At 30.5% G+C, this 19,440-nt stretch overlaps 1 protein-coding gene across 4 annotated transcripts; it reads left to right on the top strand.

The window, feature by feature from the left end:
* The first annotated feature begins 6,610 nt into the window (after positions 1 to 6,610).
* Positions 6,611 to 15,244, top strand: LOC111699406 (paladin). 4 transcript variants are annotated; one of them, XM_023470080.1, is made up of 12 exons: positions 6,611 to 6,701; positions 7,067 to 7,115; positions 7,925 to 7,970; positions 8,708 to 8,780; positions 9,033 to 9,089; positions 9,636 to 9,674; positions 11,852 to 11,963; positions 12,498 to 12,593; positions 13,138 to 13,272; positions 13,836 to 14,465; positions 14,553 to 14,715; positions 14,979 to 15,244. In XM_023470080.1, exons 1-12 carry the CDS (start codon positions 6,643 to 6,645, stop codon positions 15,035 to 15,037), a joined length of 1,518 nt encoding a protein of 505 aa, XP_023325848.1. In that variant the 5' UTR covers positions 6,611 to 6,642; the 3' UTR covers positions 15,038 to 15,244. The 4 variants fall into 4 exon arrangements, with proteins under 4 accessions (XP_023325848.1, XP_023325849.1, XP_023325850.1 ...); XM_023470081.1 differs by lacking the exon at positions 9,636 to 9,674 and adding an exon at positions 10,905 to 10,937; XM_023470082.1 differs by lacking the exon at positions 14,979 to 15,244 and adding an exon at positions 14,865 to 14,949.
* The last annotated feature ends 4,196 nt before the right edge of the window (positions 15,245 to 19,440 follow it).

Here is a 19,440-nt window from a genome sequence, read left to right on the forward strand (position 1 = left end):
ATAAAATATATATATAAAAAAAAATAAAAAACCTTAAAACAACCTTTTTGTTTCAATAAGAGAGAGAAAGAGTAGTAAAGACAATACTTTTACTACTTATTTTTTAGATTTTATTTCTACTTAATTTCAAATCAAGAAGGACATTTTATAATCAAAATTTGAAAATTTTGTATTCAGAGTAGGGTAGAGTAGGGTAGGGTAGGGTAGGGTAGGGTAGGTCGATTTTTTTACTTATTTCACCTTTAGTGCTAAAGGTTCTCTGTGTTCCAAAGAATTCTAAAAACATATTTAAACAAAAAAAAACGACAAAAAAACGACAAAAAACTATTATAAATTATAATATTAAAAAATTATAAATCATTTCTTCGAAACTAGTTATTCTTTCCAATGATGTATCTTTCATTTTCATATTTTGACATCAAACATGTGATTAAGAGGAGGAGGGGGGCAGGTTCAAAGCGTATCCTGGTTTTCAAGTATCCCCAGCAACTATAGGGCTAAATTCAGAGATACGTTTAAAAATCACCACCGGTTTTGTAATGAACATTTGCCCAAAAGAATTTTGTTTTATTTGACTAAAAATCAAACAATTTTAGAAATATCATAAAGTGATAAAACCATTTAAAAATACAATATCGATACACTTTGAAGACTTTTTTGCTATTTTTTCTTTTAAATACCTCTTGCCATATTTTTTTGTTTCAGCATTTGAATTTTTAGTTTGTCAAGATTTTCGAACAGTTTGGTAGGTAGGTAGGTAGGTAGGTAGGTAGGTAAGTAGGTAGGTAGGTAGGTAGTAAGGTAGGTAGGTAGGTAGGTAGGTAGGTAGGTTGGTAGTTTTTCTCGAAACATTGTTATTGCATGCTATTGCAATGTTAAATGTTCCGTATTTACGCATCAACTTTTTAAATCATTAACACACTTGTATAGTTTCACTAACATTCTTCTTGGAAAAAATATTCTTTTTCTTTTTTATTTATTTAATAATAATATTATAATTATAGATGTTCTGTCATATATCTATTACTATCATATACAGAAGTAATGGAAGATAAATAATAGAATAATATAGATATAACACAGTGGTAGGCGATTATGTCAATGCAATGAAGATACTTTTTTATTTAAGTTTTGATTGTTCACAAGCTTTTTTCGAAATACAAGTTTATTTATAACGATGTCAAAATTGATTTTTTGATGTATTATCTCATATTAACCTTTTTTCATTAAAAAGGTAATTTTTGTAATTCTAAAATTTTGATATTTTCCTTACTACTGTTAAATGATCGTACATACAGGGTGTCCCACGAAACATAAAAGTTACAAGACGAATTCAATGCTGTCTTCAAACTCTGACTTTATTTGTGACATTCAGTGGTCAACCTACTTTGACATGTATGATTCTGGAAACAATAACCAAACAATTCTTTTAGTCTTGGCATTTCCAAAATGTGGCTAACTTTTTTTGTGCTGTCAATATATCACCGGAGATATTAACAATTTCGTTTAGCACAAAAAAGGCAGACACAATTTTGGAAATGCCAATTCAGGGGTATTTTGTGATTATTAATTCTAGAATTTTACTTTTTTCGCAAATTTTTTTTCGAAGATCAAAGACGACATTAAATTCGCCTTATTAATGTCATGTTTTGTGAAACACCCTGTAACTTATTTTACAAGTATCCATGTTGTCTCACATTTTAAAATTGAAAGGTCGTTAAAGATCGAAAACTTGATTGGCGAAAATTCAGTCATGGCTAATAAACCAAATACAGGGTAGTGATTAAACATGGCTAATAAACCAAATACAGGGTAGTGATTAAACATGGCTAATAAACCAAATACAGGGTAGTGATTAAACATGGCTAATAAACCAAATACAGGGTAGTGATTAAACATGGCTAATAAACCAAATACAGGGTAGTGATTAAACATGGCTAATAAACCAAATACAGGGTAGTGATTAAACATGGCTAATAAACCAAATACAGGGTAGTGATTAAACATGGCTAATAAACCAAATACAGGGTAGTGATTAAACATGGCTAATAAACCAAATACAGGGTAGTGATTAAACATGGCTAATAAACCAAATACAGGGTAGTGATTAAACATGGCTAATAAACCAAATACAGGGTAGTGATTAAACATGGCTAATAAACCAAATACAGGGTAGTGATTAAACATGGCTAATAAACCAAATACAGGGTAGTGATTAAACATGGCTAATAAACCAAATACAGGGTAGTGATTAAACATGGCTAATAAACCAAATACAGGGTAGTGATTAAACATGGCTAATAAACCAAATACAGGGTAGTGATTAAACATGGCTAATAAACNGAGGGTGGTTTGAAATTGCTGCGCCAATATCTGTGTTGCCATAGGTTAAAGGAAGAAGATTTTGCTCACTACGCAACCCCGCAAACTTGAAGGTTTGGGTTTGCATTTATAAAAGCGTGTATATATATATACATGTAAGGGTGTCCAAGAACTGAAAAAAATAAAATGAATTTAAAATTTAAAAAAAGGTTTTTCATGAAATTATTTTTTTAAAGATTAATATTTAGCGTGAATACCCTTTGTGAAGATTTCCAGTTTTCAAGTATATTGTAGGCTAGATCCAATCCAATATATTTATATATGCTTTGCTTGTCTGTTTGTCGGTATGCTTTATTACCCATCTGGTAACATTTTTGTTTTTTAATTGATCATCAAATTAAAAGTGCCCATACTGCATATCGAGATCAAGCGAACGGGATTCTTAATATCGAACACAAAAGTTATAAATCAGTTTCAGTTTTTTAAGATGGCGTATATGGACACCACTTAACATCTTATCTTATATACACTTTGCTTGTATGTTTGTATTTAACCGAGAAACGTCAAGACGGCTGAGCCGATCGGGTCCTAATTTTTAGTGGGACCTCACATGACCCCAGGGAAGGTTTATGGACGCTCAGAAATACAAAAGAGTGTCTCCAAAAATTTTAGATTTTCGTAAAATATTGAAAATTCACTTAACTAATTGTAATTTCGGTAAAAAATTTTATTTTTTGTTTTATCGGAGAGAAAAAGCTGAAAGAACTAAAAGTTGAAATATAAGATGGGCGCAAAAAGCCCAAAGAGCCTTGTTTATAATTCAACCTTGATTTTCTGATTTTAATAAATCAAATAAGCTGAAAAAAGTAGAATTATTTTATTCCATTTTAATAGTGAATGTCAACTACTAGTTCAATACTCAATCATGCAATTGATTCTTAAATAAATAATCTAATTTAAGACAATGAGCTTTTTAATCTTCATTAAAGGGACTGTAAATGAAAAATGAAAGAGGATATAGGCTGAAACCTAAGCATTTTAGGAGTTCATTGAGACCCATGAGAGTTCTATCTGATGTTCCTCTCCAAAGGAATTGATATAAAACTGTGTCAAATTTATTCAAACATCTAAACATTTTGTATACAAATAGTAGGTTTAAACGGATCATATTCAGCAAATACACAACCAATGTGGAAATGACGATATCCCAGAGTAGCCTTAGAAACTTAGGTTTGCTTCTATTATTATTTGAATTTAAAATTTTTCATTTATAAAAGATATAATTGATATTTTTATTTATATGTCCTTATCACGTGACCAGAACTTCCACAAATGGCAGTGCAGTAAACTGGTCATGTGATAATGATACCGCACTGCCAATTGCCATTGGTGGGAGTTCTGGTCACATGACACGTACATATCTATATTATCAATTATATCTGCTTAAATTTGACACAGTTTACATCAATTTCTTGAGACAGGAATATCAGATAGAACTCTCCTGGGTCACTATCAACTCTTAATATGCTTAGGTGTCAGCCTATAACCCCCTTTCATTTTTCCTTGACATTCCGTTGAAGAGGAGCCAAGATTGATATATGACGTTGAATTCACTTTAGTATGACGGAAGGAAAGAAATGTGAACGGAGTATTCTTTAAGATTAGCCAACTTAACGAGAAGAAAAATAAAAGGTACAAAATTTGGAAAATTTTGTACCTTTTACTGAAAAATGTTTTTACAATTTATTTATTTTAAATCGAGCAAATGGTACATGGGTGTTCAGAACATGCTTCATATGTATGCATATATTAATAAACCTTTTTTACAAATAGAAATATTTAAATATGAGAAGAATCAAGAAATTTAAACAAAACTCACCAGACGAAATTTTTACCTTCTCAAAGGAATTGAGTCTTTGCCACAAACTCTAATTTTCTAATCCCTATATCTTTGCAACAAAATGACATTGTCCTTTGATATTTCAAACCATGAATTTTGATAGATCAAATAATCTAAGTTTAAAATATATAAAGGTTTACACATCAAATTGCATGTTTCGTGTGTATATCTTTAGAAAAATCTTGGAAATAAATTAATAGCTGAAGATCGTCCTGAGACGTTAAACATTTCCTATGAGACGTTATAATTCTATCTTTAAGGGCGGCTCCTCTTTTGAAAGAGTAACCTGCCTTATTCACAATAGAACCCTTAAATATTTATTTTGATACATTATATCGTCTTTTTTTCTGGCTTAAAAGGAGGTTAATGCTCACAGCTTCCTCTATTGTTTCTGTAGAATAAAGCCACAAGTCAATTTTGCAAAGACTCCCCGTTTTGAACTTTTAAATTTAGTAAGATAAAAGATTTGTCACTCGTTTTTATCAGACACAGCTCCTAGGGGTACCGTTGTAAATAAAACATGCCACTTATACAGTCCTGAATAAAATTTGAGTGTAAACAGCTGAAGTATGTCAATTAATTTTAAATATTCTTAAAAATATTTTTTTTGAATAAAAACCAGCCTTCAAATTTATTTGTTAAATTAATTTATAAATAAATTATTAAGTTGCACCGGATGCGAGGGTGAATTTCCAAAAATTATAAATTCACTCATGGCTGAATGTCAAAAAAAACAAGGGTTAAAAATTTTAAATCTGAATTGTACAAGGTTTGAACGTCTAAAGTAAAAATTGCACAAAGTTTGATAATATAAAATTTAAATGAACCCTTATTTCTCATTTGCACAATGTCTAAAAGCTTAACTGCATTTTTGAAAATAAAATTCCAGGTGTACCTATTACCAACTATCATTTAAATGTCAAAAAATGTTGATAAACTAGGGTTATATTCCAATATCTAAATTGCTCTATAAAGGATGTAATGGTAAAAATTCTTTAAAAAGAACGTTAACATTCTAAATGTTAAGAGTGAATGTCTAAACTAAACTAAATTAGGAGTAATCGTCTAAAATATGAAACTTAAATGTCCAAAATCTCAATTGAAATAGAGTTTGAATGTCTAAAGTCTAAATGAAACTAAGGTTTAAATGTCTAAAATCTCAATTGCACTAGAGTTCAATTTCTAAAATCATAATTGCACGATGGGTTGATTGTCTAAAATTTCAATTGCCCAACAGTTTTAATGTCAAATATCTCATTTATCCGACTATGGGTTGAAAGTCTAAGATCTCAATTGCACACTGAAGTTGGTAGCACTGTAACTATACCAATAGTTTTTGTTTTATCCATCATATCCAGCATTAAACCTTCTGTGATTGACAAACTTTATTCAGAGTTACGATAAGAAATTTCTTTGTAGTTGAGAAAAGAAATATGATAAAATACTAAACATATTTTTGTGCCCTTTTTCATCTCCTATTTGATAAAATTTATATAGTGTATATTAGCACAATTTAATAGTTAAATACCCCCTCTCCTCTCCCCAAAACTAACGTCNAATACTGCCAAAAATGTGTTGGCCCTGGATTGAGAATAAGCTAGGCAGAGGTCAGTTTAGTACGGTCAATACAGGTAGCTGGAGTAGGCCAGGGTGCATCCCTCTCACATTCAGTATATTTTAAAATAATTTCATATTTTTCAAATTACACACTGCTAAAAAGCAGTTTACCACCAAACAAAATGTAATTAGTATTCTCACCATCATGACAGGGCGTTCTCTCTCATTCAAAATGTCATAAAATAATATTTATTTTTAACATCACACACTTTTACCCACCAAACAAAAGTCGATACAGGTTGCTGGATTTGTAATTAGTATTCTCAACCATCACGGCATGTTCCCTCTCACAATTTATATATTGTTAAACAATTTTGAATTTTGCACATAGCACACTTTTATATTTAGGTTTTGCTCATACTAATGGTACAATCATCTTAATTTTGAGTCCATGCTCAAAAAACCTAATTTTGGGATTGTTCAAACAACCTAATTTTAGGGTTGTTCAACCAACCTAATTCAAGTATTTGTTCAAACAACCTTATTTTGGGATTTTTCAACCAACCTAATTTTAGGGTTGTTCAACCAACCTAATTCAAGGATTGTTCAACCAACCTAATTTAAGTATTTGTTCAAAAAACTTAATTTTGGGATTGTTCAACCAACCTTATTCAAAGAGTGTTCAACCAACCTAATTCATGGATTGTTTAACAAACTCCCACAAAATACAGACATTCTGAAACATCGATATTCTAATAAGGGTTCAAAAACTTGCAGACACTCTACATACTCTAACTTTTTTTTAATTTCTAGTTGTTGAACCAAATTATATTATGTTTTTATACTGATTTAGGGCAGGCAACATGGCTCCCCCCGCAGCTGAACTCAAGGCAATGACTGATGCCTTCGAGGGCATTGATAGGTAAATATTTAAATAGTCAGATATCAAAATAATTCGATTTTTAGATATTCAGATGCCTTTATATTTAGTAGGATGGGCTTTGGAATCAAGCTTAGTGCCCTAGTGGTATACCTACACTTAAATATTTATAAGAACTAAAATTTAAAATAAAATTTTTATTTAAATGTCGAGCTGAGAACTTAAAAAAATTGATTAAAACAAATTTAAAGTTTTACAAAAAAGGGAGTTTTGATTAAAAAAATCAATTAAAACATGTCTTCATGCTGCCCAGAATCTTCATTATAATTTGGAGATTGTAAATCAAAACATAAAAGAATAGTATTTTTAAAAATTATACATTAAAAAACTGAATATTTGTTTTAAAGACTAGCAGAAGGAGCTCCCAGAACTGAAGGGGCACCAAACTTCAGAAGGGTTAGTTTTTTATTACTTTTAATACTTGTAAACGTCTGACGTTTGTGTATTTTACGTATTTTACGGCTTTTTTGGAACCTCAGATGACCTACGAATTGGTTTATGGAAGGAAGAATTAAAACATATTTCTTCAAAATTCGGCAATGAAAAAAAAACAGTTACAAAAATTAAATTGCTTTTATTTTAAATTGCATGTAAATAAGTGAAGGAAATTAAAGTGCGCCGAGGAAAGTAAGTAAAGAGCTGAGAAATTTTGTATTTTAAACTTGAGAAATTGTGTAGAGCGATGTCAGGTTTACTTTGACCTTACCCAGCTATGTTGCCCAGTTTCCAGCATAAAGATAGATAGATAGATATATAGATAGATAAGGATATATATATAGATATATTTTAGATATATAGAGTTGTTCTAAGAATTTTGAGTAGTGTGAAGTTTAAAAACTAAAATAGATAAATAGATAAATAGATAAAAGGATAGATAGATGAACAGCTAGACAGATAGATAGATAGACAGCTATAATACAGCTCAAGAGCTAGATATCTAGAAAGTTAGACAGCTAGACATCTAGACAGTTGACAGCTGGGAGGGGATAGGGGGGAAGTGTCGGCTCTTAAAGTAAAACTATGTAGTTGAGTTTTTGCCACAAACTCAAATTTTCTTATGGTGTAACCTAGTGATATTTTTAGCATTGATTATTTTATTACCAAAATTCACACAAATAAGAAATTGGATTAGAAAACCAGAGTTTGTGGCTTCAGACTCAATTCCTTTGTAAAAAGTTCTGTAAATCTAATGATTTATATTTCAGTTGCCTGGATTTCCTTTGTTTGGAACTGGTCAAACCACTATTCAAGGGATGGAAAATAAAAACTTTTTATAAAAACCTCTTTTAACTTTGACCCAAAGTCAATATTTTTTTTTCCCTAGCAAAGAAAACAAAATTAGAACAATTTGCAGAGGAATCTTCTGCACAATTTTAATGAAAAAATTTCTACAATCCCAAAGAAAAACAAGAATTTAATCATTTTAAACTTAAGTTAGTGTATCATTGAAATAAGGAACACTATAAACCTGGATCTTAAAAAATTATGCCACCTTTTTTCTATAAGCAAAAGGGTGCTCTTGAGACAAGTTTTTCTGCCTTAAATGCTTAGATATAGGCTTGAAGGGCATGTTTTTAAGTAATCTTTTTGTTTCGAGTGGCATGTTTGATTTACGTAGGTACCATTTACACTTTCTTCTGATCAAAGAGAATAAGAATAAGTTATCCAAATGCTCATAATTTTAAAATTTGATCATTTTTAAATTCTGGTTTCTTTACAAAAGAACTTGAGCATTTCTATTGCAGGACAAAAATGAACCAATGATCAAAATTAAACACTTGTCAAACTAGAAGAACGACAATATCTTCTACATTATTGATCAGATTAAGCATGAAAGGTTACTGCTTTAAATTGGACATGAAGCAGATCTTGAAATTGCAAAATGGTTTAAATGGGTTTAAAAACTACTCTGGCAGCCCCCCCCCCTCACCCTAGACTCCTAAAATAAAAATAAATAAGGATTTAAGAATATTTCCCCATTCGTGAAGGGTTTGAGACATGTCTAGAACCGGTTCTGAAGAAGTATGGAGATGAGAAACACATCTTTTGGGTTAACCTCAGGTAAATGTGACTTTCGATCACAATTTGAACAATTAAAGATAATGTTTCTTTTTTTCTATTTTACACTTTTTAAGTTAAAAGATTGTTGAATCATTTCAGACCAAAAAGAGATTAAATTGAAATGAAAGAAACCGTGATTCTGGATTTAACTCTTCAGTATTTGTTCCAGCAAGATTTAAATTTTGATCACAATTTTACATTTTATTTACATATTATATTAATCAAGATGTTTAGATATTTTTTTTTGTTTAGACAGGAACCAGTTGTTTATGTAAACAATAAACCCTTCACTGCTCGGGATCCTAAAAAGTAAGATTTGTTTTTATTGCACCTGCCCTGCCCCTCTCCTTTGTCTGGCCCCATTTCTTTGCCTAAATTACCCCTTCCCCATCAAAAGTTCTGGCTTTAAAATTGTACTTGCAACTAATTAAAGAAAATTAATAGCAAAGTTTTTTTACTGCATCATTATTTTAATCATTGCTACGATAATAACATTTAAAACATAACCTTTCATTGTTAAACTTAACTAAAGTGGAATAATTAGGAGTTTAATAGGTTGGAAACATTAACATATGAATTATTACTTATTAATTAATTTTTTTTAAAGGAAAACACTGCTTTATCGGGTAAAGATATTGAATTTAAATGAAAGAAGAAATGGCATTTCGATTTTTTGTATGGTGGAATAAAGAATTTTTGTATGGTGGAATAAGAATTTCAAAACTGTTCCTCCAACCGTTTATTTATATTTTCAGTTCCTCTGCGAAAGCGACTTGTGCATTTCTTGAATATAAAACGCAATAGAAGAATTTTACTGTATTTCTATAATATATATTAATTAATCTAAATGTTCAGCCTGGAGATCGTCATTGATCCTCACAACCCCAATCAAGAGTATGTTTCAATATAAGTAGTAGTATATGAGGATTATTTACATATGTTATCTTAATTCTGATTGGTTGCAATCATTGAAAAATCACCAATTCAAGTCCATAGTCTTCATATTTTACAACTCGCAATTATATTTATTGATAAACTTTAAATTTTGCAATTTAGTTGGTGGGAATATTCACCTGGAGATTAATGTTATAAATACAGTTTCAAGAAAAAATTCTTAAAAACTTTTTAAAAAAGAGTTTAAAAACTTGTTTGTAATAACATTTCTCCATTTTAAACCAGACTAAAAAGCAAAGTTGTTTTAATCCTTTTCTCTCCCTTGCATACCTTTCCCTTGTACATACTCGAACCAATATAAGATAATTTAAATATAAACTAATTATCATCATTCAGTTAATCAAGTATATGAACATTTTATAAATAATAATTAAGATTGTAGCAAAAAAGTGGGGTTGAAATTAAAATTTAGAAGATACATTTTTTTAAAATTTCCTGTTATCAATATTATACCATATAGTTTAAGAAAACTGCTATACAGATTGTTTTTGTTGTGCAAACAGACTTTTTTTTAGCAGAAACATTTTTTATAGAACAAATTTAATAAACAGAAACCTTCTGCAAAAAAATTTCCATATTGATTTTTCATTTACCAACAATTGTTTCTCACCAGTCTTAAAATGTTACTTTAAAATGTATCCTTCCTATAATTCCCTTTTTTTCTCATCATCATCTCTTACTGTACTTCAGGTCTAAATCTAAGATAATTTACAATTTTGAAAGGAACAAAAAAATGTAAAAAGGTGTGAAAGTTTTGAACCTAGATCCTTTTCCCACAAAAGAATTTTGATTTTACTGATAAACAAAAAGTAAAAAATACAATCATTTTTCAAAATTGATTGATGATTTTCCAGCGTGTAAAAGCATGCAGCAATCAACCCTTGAAGGCCTTGTATCTATAGGGTTACCCATACAGGATGAGTCTGTGAAAATGTATTGAAAGTATTAAGATATGACAATACCAAGCTTAAATTAAACCTTCTGCTTTGAATGCTGTCTTTAAATGGACTATTTATTGGGCAAAGAAAAAAAGAAATTTTATAGCTGTATGTAATCATGAATATAAGAAAACATTTTGAATTCCGTACAGTCGTCTCTGAAGTCTTATCCTCTGTAGGTAACCCAGTACGTGACTAACCAAACCCTTTCATTATTTTTCTTTTTCTTCAGCCCCTCTGCCTCCATAGGGCTCAACTGTAATCCGTAAGTATTGGTGACTGGAAGAAACTAGAATTAAAATATAATTTAGTTTAGCTGTTGTAAATTGTTTAAATAATTTTGCTGTTTTGCACTACTGTCAAATACCTGAAAAGGAAAATTCATTGCATTCTTTTCTTAAAATTCACCTTAATGTTTAACTTTAAAAATTAAAATGAATAAGAAAAAAAATTTAGGCACATGATTTGTAAAGTATGTTAAAAGTATACAGTTTTTAACGTTGTTAAAGAGCATTTTAGATTATTAGATTTACTAATGTCAAATTTAATTTCAATAATAAATTTGAAATTATTCTTTTAATTCAAAAATTTAGTTATACTTTAGTAGTTTTAGTTTTTGTGGGTAGATTGGTTTGCATGCATATATTAGAATTATTTTTACTTTTTACATTTTGATTTATGATTTCTTTCGGTTTTAATTATCAATATTTTGTAGTTTTTTTTAAATTCATTTAAGCAACCTGATGGAAAATTCATTTTAATAGGATTATGATTTTGAATATGCATGTGTCAGTTAAACATTTTTCTATAGGTCATTAGGTGCGGGTTTGATTTTCCAAAAATTGGTTACAACATGAGTCATGACCAAGAAACATTTAAAAAGTCTAATGATTGTTTTTAAGTGAAAATGTTGAATTTCTTTAACAGCTTCAATTCCAGCCCAAGCCACATCTATACTAATCTTTTGTTGATGGAAAAAGTGGTATTTGGTTGTACACATGATAACATAACCAGATTAAGAAAATTTTTCCTAGCGTTAGAGAATTTAAGAGCTCTTGCAGTACTTTTTAGCTTGAATCAGATGTGTGTTAGGTAGAGATTGAATCACATTTATAAAGAACAAACTCTGATATTAAATTTGTCAGTTTTATAATCTTTTAACCTAAAGATCTGTTTTAGTATAAACTTCCACCTTGAGATTAACAACCCCGAGGAGTGTGCTGCCATTGAGCAGGAGTTTGCTGAAGAAATCAAGAAGCGTGGAGATGAATTCAAGTTTTTCAAGGATCAGGTACATTATTCATTTAAATCTATATAAACATTTAGTTTTTTTGTTTCTTAGTTTTTCTGTAAAAGCAACATTTAAATGCTAGCATTGTTGCTAGAAGAGGGGTGCGAAGCGTCATAGAATTAAGCATATTACAAAATAAATGCAATATCATTCATGAATCGAATTTGTTGATTTTAAACATCTTTAAAAAAATAAGGATTATCTTGTCAGCTTAAATGCATGGCATTATTCTTCATTAATAACTGAACAATGAATTTCCGAAAATATTCTTTCGAAACACAAAAATAAGACAAAATATTGTCTTTCGATAAAGTATACTTTCCAGCAATTTCTTGTGTAATTTTTATTAACTGTTTATTTCAATGTCAGACATGTCACATACATTTTAAAAAAAGGTAATCATTCATTTGGTGTACAGTCCTGGTTTGCCTTACATAGTCTGTAATTGTATTTTTTGCTTTAGCTGGTTAAAAGTCAACTCGGTATTTGAAATTATCCAAAGTTTACATGTAAATGATACAGTTTTCAACTCAGTTTGGGGAGCATCCTGAGGAGAGAGCCACTAATGTTGAGTCCACCGAGAAGCTAGAGTGTGTAACCACTGTTAATGAGATATACGCTGCTATCAAGGTACTTCTACTATTCTTGAAGAAAAACCTTACTTCTGAAATTCAAACTCTGTATTATCTTGTGTATGATGGTTTTGTGTCATTTTTGGAAAGCTTTAAGGCTTTCTTTTAAAAGTTCTAATAAAAGTGTCTTTGCAATCCTTGTGCAATCTGTTATCTTAATCATCATATGCTTTCCAACAGGCTATACATTCTTAAACAATTAATCCAATAACAGGAAATGGATTGAAAAGAAATTTAAATTCCAAAAAAAAACATCATAAAGTAGACAGGGCTCAGTCTGAAGCAAAGAGTATGACATGAAAAAAAGGGTCTCACATAATAAAACAAAATTTTAAAAATGCAAGCTTGTAGCCAAAAAAAGGTGCTAGAAGATTTAAAGACTGGCACAGTGTTCCCATTCCGAATGTTAACCGCTAAAAAGCATTTGCCCATGGACACCCCTCTTGGTATTAAAAGGTTCAACAATACTTTTTGAGAAATATTTAATAATACATGGGTTTGACACAAACGATTTTCAAACGCATGAAATCCCTTTTTTCCAGGAGAAAGTTCCCAAGCTGGAGCCCCTGAGGATCCCCATGAACCAGGAGCAGGCCCCCGCAGAGGCAAATTTTGATCAGATTGTTGCTATGCTAAAGGACACTACAGCTTCCTGCCCAGTTATCTTCAATTGCCAGGTCTGGGACCAAATTGAATGATTCAACTTTGTATTTTAATGCTCCTTTCATACCAATTCTAAACTTGTAGATCATAGACAAATGATGAATCACTGATTCAATATATGTAGTTAAGCCGTGACTTCAAATTCATTAAATTTTTTCCCTGGATAACCCAAATGGTTTTCTAAAAATATTTTTAAAAGAGCTTGTTATAAGATTTATGTTGCAAATGCAAAGCATAGTGCCAATAAAAGGACTCTAAGCTTAATTTTAAATATAAAGTGACCCTCCATGCATAGATGACAGCGCCTGATTCACCGTGATATCCTAAATGCTCATATCTGATTAAGAAATTAATGATCATAATTTTGATTAAATTCTATTGTGGGTTTTCTTAAAAAGTAATTAATACACATGAAACACTTTTAAACCTAGAAGAGCGTCAATATCTTCCACTTTCTTGATTAATAAAGATAAAAACATTAAGTGTCTATTTCAATATTTACTTGAAGGTCCACTCAAAATTGCACATTAAGAAATTATCAAGGATAGTTTTAAAACCAATGTCCTTATATATTTAGGCTGGAATATCTCGTACAACTACAGCTATTGTTATTGCCGCCTTGGTAAAAGAGTTGCAACTTGCCAGGGAACTTGAAAGAATGCGAGGCATTGTCCCTGACGACATCCTGGATGCTTTGAAGAAGAAGAAATTGGGTCTGCCAGGGATTGATATTGATGTTCAAGAAGACAGAAATGCAATGCAGATGGGAGAGTTTGAAGTCATCAAGGAGTTGTTGAGTGCTTTCCCCAATGCAAAGGTTGCTAAGGCTCAAGTTGATAAACTGATTGATCTTGCTGCCCCTCCCCCACGTGGAACTGGAGTTGAGAACATCAGAGAATGTATTATTGAGTCTAAGATGAGCTTTGATGTGTCCAGTGATGACTGGCAGGCATACCTGAAAAACAAGATCATGAACAACATCGAGAGGTATTTCTACCTCATTGTGTTCGCCATGTATGTGAGAGAGGTTGGACCCAAGGGATTTCCCCAAACCTTCACACAGTTCATGGATGCTAACTCCAATCTAAGAACAATGATTGCTGAGGGACGAGGAAAGCTTGAGTGGGAGAGAAAGATTCCAGATGAGAAGCTGGAAGAACTTAAGGCTCTTCTCGCTGCTGCTGAGTTCAAAGAAAACATGAAATTGGTAATTTTAAATTATTTCTAAACAATAAAGACAATCTAAGACAATCTATTTCTTCTTGATTATTGTAATCAAAACCTTTTTTTTCAGATTATCAAGCGTATCTATGAACTATCTTGGGATATGTTTGGTGATCTTCCCAGAGGACATCACAAGAATAACAGCATGCACAAGCTTGCTAGCAAAACCATGATTGAGATTCTACCCCCTAATCTCGCTGCTCATATAGAAAAGAAGTGTGGTTCCCTTGCAGGTTAGTTCTTAGTTTATCAACCACGAAAAATGTAAAATTCTTTAAAAAAAAAGCACAGCTCACAATTAACTTCTTTTTATTTCTCCTTCACAACAATTTTTTGCCCATCAGATATATGAGTTTACAAAACAATATTATCTGATTTATAGGTACCCCTGACTTCATCAGATATATGAGTTTACAAAACAATATTATCTGATTTATAGGTACCCCTGACTTCATCAGATATATGAGTTTACAAAACAATATTATCTGATTTATAGGTACCCCTGACTTCTTTGATGTTATTGGTCAAGTAAGCTGGTATGAACCCGAAGCATAATTAAATTCGAAATCAAAACCATTCTCATGAACTAACAATTCCTTGTGGAGTTCCATAATTATTTCTGAATAGCTTTTATACATACAGATACAGGGTACAGTGTAAAATAAAATAAAAACATTTGATTTTGCAACTCCCTGCTTTATTTTATGATATTATTATGATTAATTAAGTCTTGTCAACTATCACAATATACATGTTTAATTATCTATTTGTAAATGACCAATAAATGTTTTCCTTAAAATCAGAAAGTAAATCGAGTCTACAATTTGAATATAACAGATATTAGATTGTGTCTTCAATATGTTTAAATCAGATAATAGATTAAGTCTACAGTCTACAATATGTTTAAATCAGATAATAGATTAAGTCTACACTCTACAATATGTTTAAATCAGAAAATAGATTAAGTCTACACTCTACAATATGTTTAAATCAGATAGTAGATTAATTCTACACTCTACAATATGTTTAAATCAGATAGTACATTAAGTCTTCACTCTACAATATGTTTAAATCAGATAGTAGATTAATTCTACACTCTACAATATGTTTAAATCAGATAGTACATTAAGTCTTCACTATACAATATGTTTAAATCAGATAGTACATTAATTCTTCACTTTACAATGTGTTTAAATCAGATAGTACATTAAGTCTTCACTCTACAATATGTTCAAATCAGATAGTACATTAAGTCTACACTCTACAATATTTTAAAATCAGATAGAAGATTAAGTCTTCACTCTACGATATGTTTAAATCAGATAGTACATTAAGTCTTCACTCTACAATATGTTTATATCAGATAGTAGATTAAGTCTTCGCTCTACAATATGTTTAAATCAGATAGTACATTAAGTCTTCACTCTACGATATGTATATATCAGATAGTACATTAAGTCTTCACTCTACAATATGTATATATCAGATAGAAGATTAATTCTACACTCTACAATATGTATATATCAGATAGAAGATTAATTCTACACTCTACAATATGCTTAAAACAGATAGTAGATTGAGTCTACACTCTACAATATGTTTAAATCAGATATTAGATTAATTCTACACTCTACAATATGCTTAAAACAGATAGTAGATTAAGTCTACACTCTACAATATGTTTAAATCAGAAAATAGATTAAGTCTACACTCTANTTTTTCATTTTAAATGAATAATCTTAAAAATGTATTTTGTGAGAAGATCGGTTTTTCTAAAATGTCACTAAATACAATTATTTAAAAAGAATCATTCTTTTATTAAAATTGTCTATTAGATAAGATTTTAAAATCAAAATCTTTAATTTTTCAAAATCCTTGAAGACGACATTTTGTTTCTTGTATTTTTAATCTCAAGCTCCACTATAATACTGGAAACTGCAACCTCATGTTTTCAATTAATTGGAAAAATTATTTTTCTTTGTTTTCTGTTTAGAGAATAAAAAACGGAATTTACAGTTAGTTTATACCTCCTTTTATACCTCCTTTTATACCTCCTTTTATTCCTCCTTTTATACCTCCTTTTAAACNGACAATAGCAAGACGAATTGAAAGTCGTCTTTGATATTCTTTCTCCTTCTTTCTCCTTCTTCTTCTTTCTTCTTTTCCCTTCTATGTAAACTACTCAGACAACGTTTTGTTAATATTAGTTCTAAAAACTACAGGGTGTCCCACGAAACATGATAGTAGCAAGACGAATTGAAAGTCGTCTTTGATATTTGAATTTTTTTGTGACATGCAGACGTCAACCTACTTTAACATGAACCTTCTTGAAACATTCACCAAATAAATCTCCTAGCCCTGGCATTTCCAAAAGGTAGTCTGGCTTTTTTGTGCTTTCAATAGGAATTTTGTTTAGATTTCAATTTTGTAAAAAAACACAAAATTGTCGAAATATTAACCTAATTCATCATATTGCAAGTGATATTGAAAGCACAAAAAAGGCAGACAACATTTTGGAAATTCCAGGACTATTTTGTGATTATCGTCAATATAGTTTTTTTCGATATACATTAAATTTTATAGAAAAAAAACTGTGCAAAAAACAATTAAACTTTTCCATATTTTAGTTTAATAGACATAATTTCTCTAATCATTGAACGTCAACCACTGCCAATAAAAATATTTTTTTCCACTCTCTAAAAAAATTCCCCGAAGACGACATTTTATAAAAAAAAATCCCCGAAGACGACATTTCATTGCAGTTGTACAAGCACACAATTGTTTCATGATTAATTTTATTTCAATAAATCGAACATTTTGTAAACAGTTGACAAAGTTTCTTGTTTTCTAATGGTTTGTTTAAATTTATTATCAATCGTGCAACTGGAAACTTTTGAATTGAACTGCTCTGATGCGATCTGATTCAATTTGAATTGAACTGTTCTGATGTGATCTGATTAAATTTTAATTGAACTGTTCTGATGTGATCTGATTCAATTTTAATTGAACTGTTTTGATGCGATCTGATTCAATTTTAATTGAACTGTTCTGATGTGATCTGATTAAATTTTAATTGAACTGTTCTGATGTGATCTGATTCAATTTTAATTGAACTGTTCTGATGTGATCTGATTCAATTTAATTGAACTGTTCTGATGCGATCTTATTCAATTTTAATTGAACTTTTCTGATGTGTTCTGATTCAATTTAATTGAACTGTTCTGATGCGATCTGATTCAATTTGAATTGAACTGCTCTGATGTGATCTGATTCAATTTTAATTGAACTGTTCTGATGTGATCTGATTCAATTATAAATTTAGTTATTTCCTCACAATCTCTGTGCACCCGTAAAACCGTTTCTATTCACAAATCATTTGGTTGGTAAATTTAAAATCTTATAAAGGGTGTCCCACGAAATATGACAGTTGGTGAATATAAATCTTTTACAGGGTGTCCCAGGAAATATGACTGTTGGTGAATTTAAAATCTAATACAGGGCGTCCCATGAAATAATGACAGTTGGTGAATTTAAAATCTTATACACCCTGTCCCACGAAATATGACAGTTGGTGAATAGTCTTGAAATTCTTGCACTGTACTCAAGGGCGTATACAGAAATAAATCTAGGTGGAGCCAAATATGCGCGATGGGCACAAATTTTTTTTACCTCCCCCCCCCCCCCCCAGGGGCTCCTAGGGGTGGGGGCAAAATTTAAACTGTAAATTTAAAACATTTGGCTTCTTGGATACTTTAAAGGTAAACTAATTTTATGTTCTTCACTCTTCAGTTTCAGATTTGATAGCTCTGAGTTCTAGGGGGGGGGGCACTGCCCCTTGCCCCCCCCCGTATAGGCCCTTGACTGTATTAGATAATAAATAGCTCTTAAGAGGTTATTGTTAAAAAAATCTTTTCCTCAAATATATTTTACTTTAAAATAAATTTCTATATTCTGACTGTCATAATAATTATATGTTATTAATCTCTTTGCGGAGAAAGGGTAGAATATAGAATGCTGATAGGGAATGTTTACAGGGAAATTGTACAGTGCCCTCAAAATTTGACGAAAAGACAAGGGGGATTTTTGTAGACGTTATTTTGATTATGAATCAAAATTTAGATAATAGTGTTTAAGCCTTTGTGCATGGTCCCTAAAGGAACTGTAGACTTAATATTTAGTTCATAGAGGGCCCCTATAAGCTTTGAGATATTAAAAATAAATGAGTAAGATATCCATATTTTTTATTTTAAAGGTAAAAGGGGCTGGCAAAAATGATCAGAATTCAAACACTTTAAAAGCTGGCAAAACGACGATATCTTCCGAGTTATGAATATACAAATATACCGTTGTGAGTTGGGCACGCCCCTTTTTAAATGAAGGGTAAATAAAATTTATTGCGATAAACAATTACATTTTTTGAATTTTCAAAAAATCCATTATCATATACAAAAGTTTTTTGTCCAAAAATATTTTTTTTTTGCTCCAAATTCAGAATTTTACTCAGAAAAACTGCTATTTTTTTCAAGGGCAATTTCTATTTCTATTTAGACGCATGATAAAAATCTAACATCCAATATGCCTCTGTTTACGTGATAAGTGAATTAACTTGGAATGAAAGGTCAAAAACGGAAAATTATAGGACAAAAACAGTAAAAATAGCAATGTTTTATTTCTCTTTACTTTAAAAAGCTTATTTGTTAACTAAAGAGAGAGTACTAGACACAGTTAAATTAAATGGTAAACCAATATCTAAAATCTTTATACATTATCCAACTATAAAGAAACAAATTCTAAATCTGACGAAGCTGTAAGAATAATTTTATAAAGAATGTACAACATGGTGGGCTTAACCATTTATTAATGAAAAAAAGAACAATATTTTAATTAGGTTTCTAATTATTGTAAAGTACTCCACAACTCTATCTTTTTCTTTTCTCAAAGATTTCTTGAAATAGAAC

The sequence above is a fragment of the Eurytemora carolleeae genome, unplaced genomic scaffold, assembly GCF_000591075.1.
Source record: "Eurytemora carolleeae unplaced genomic scaffold, Eaff_2.0 scaffold353, whole genome shotgun sequence".
NCBI classification, from domain to species: Eukaryota; Metazoa; Arthropoda; class Copepoda; order Calanoida; family Temoridae; genus Eurytemora; species Eurytemora carolleeae.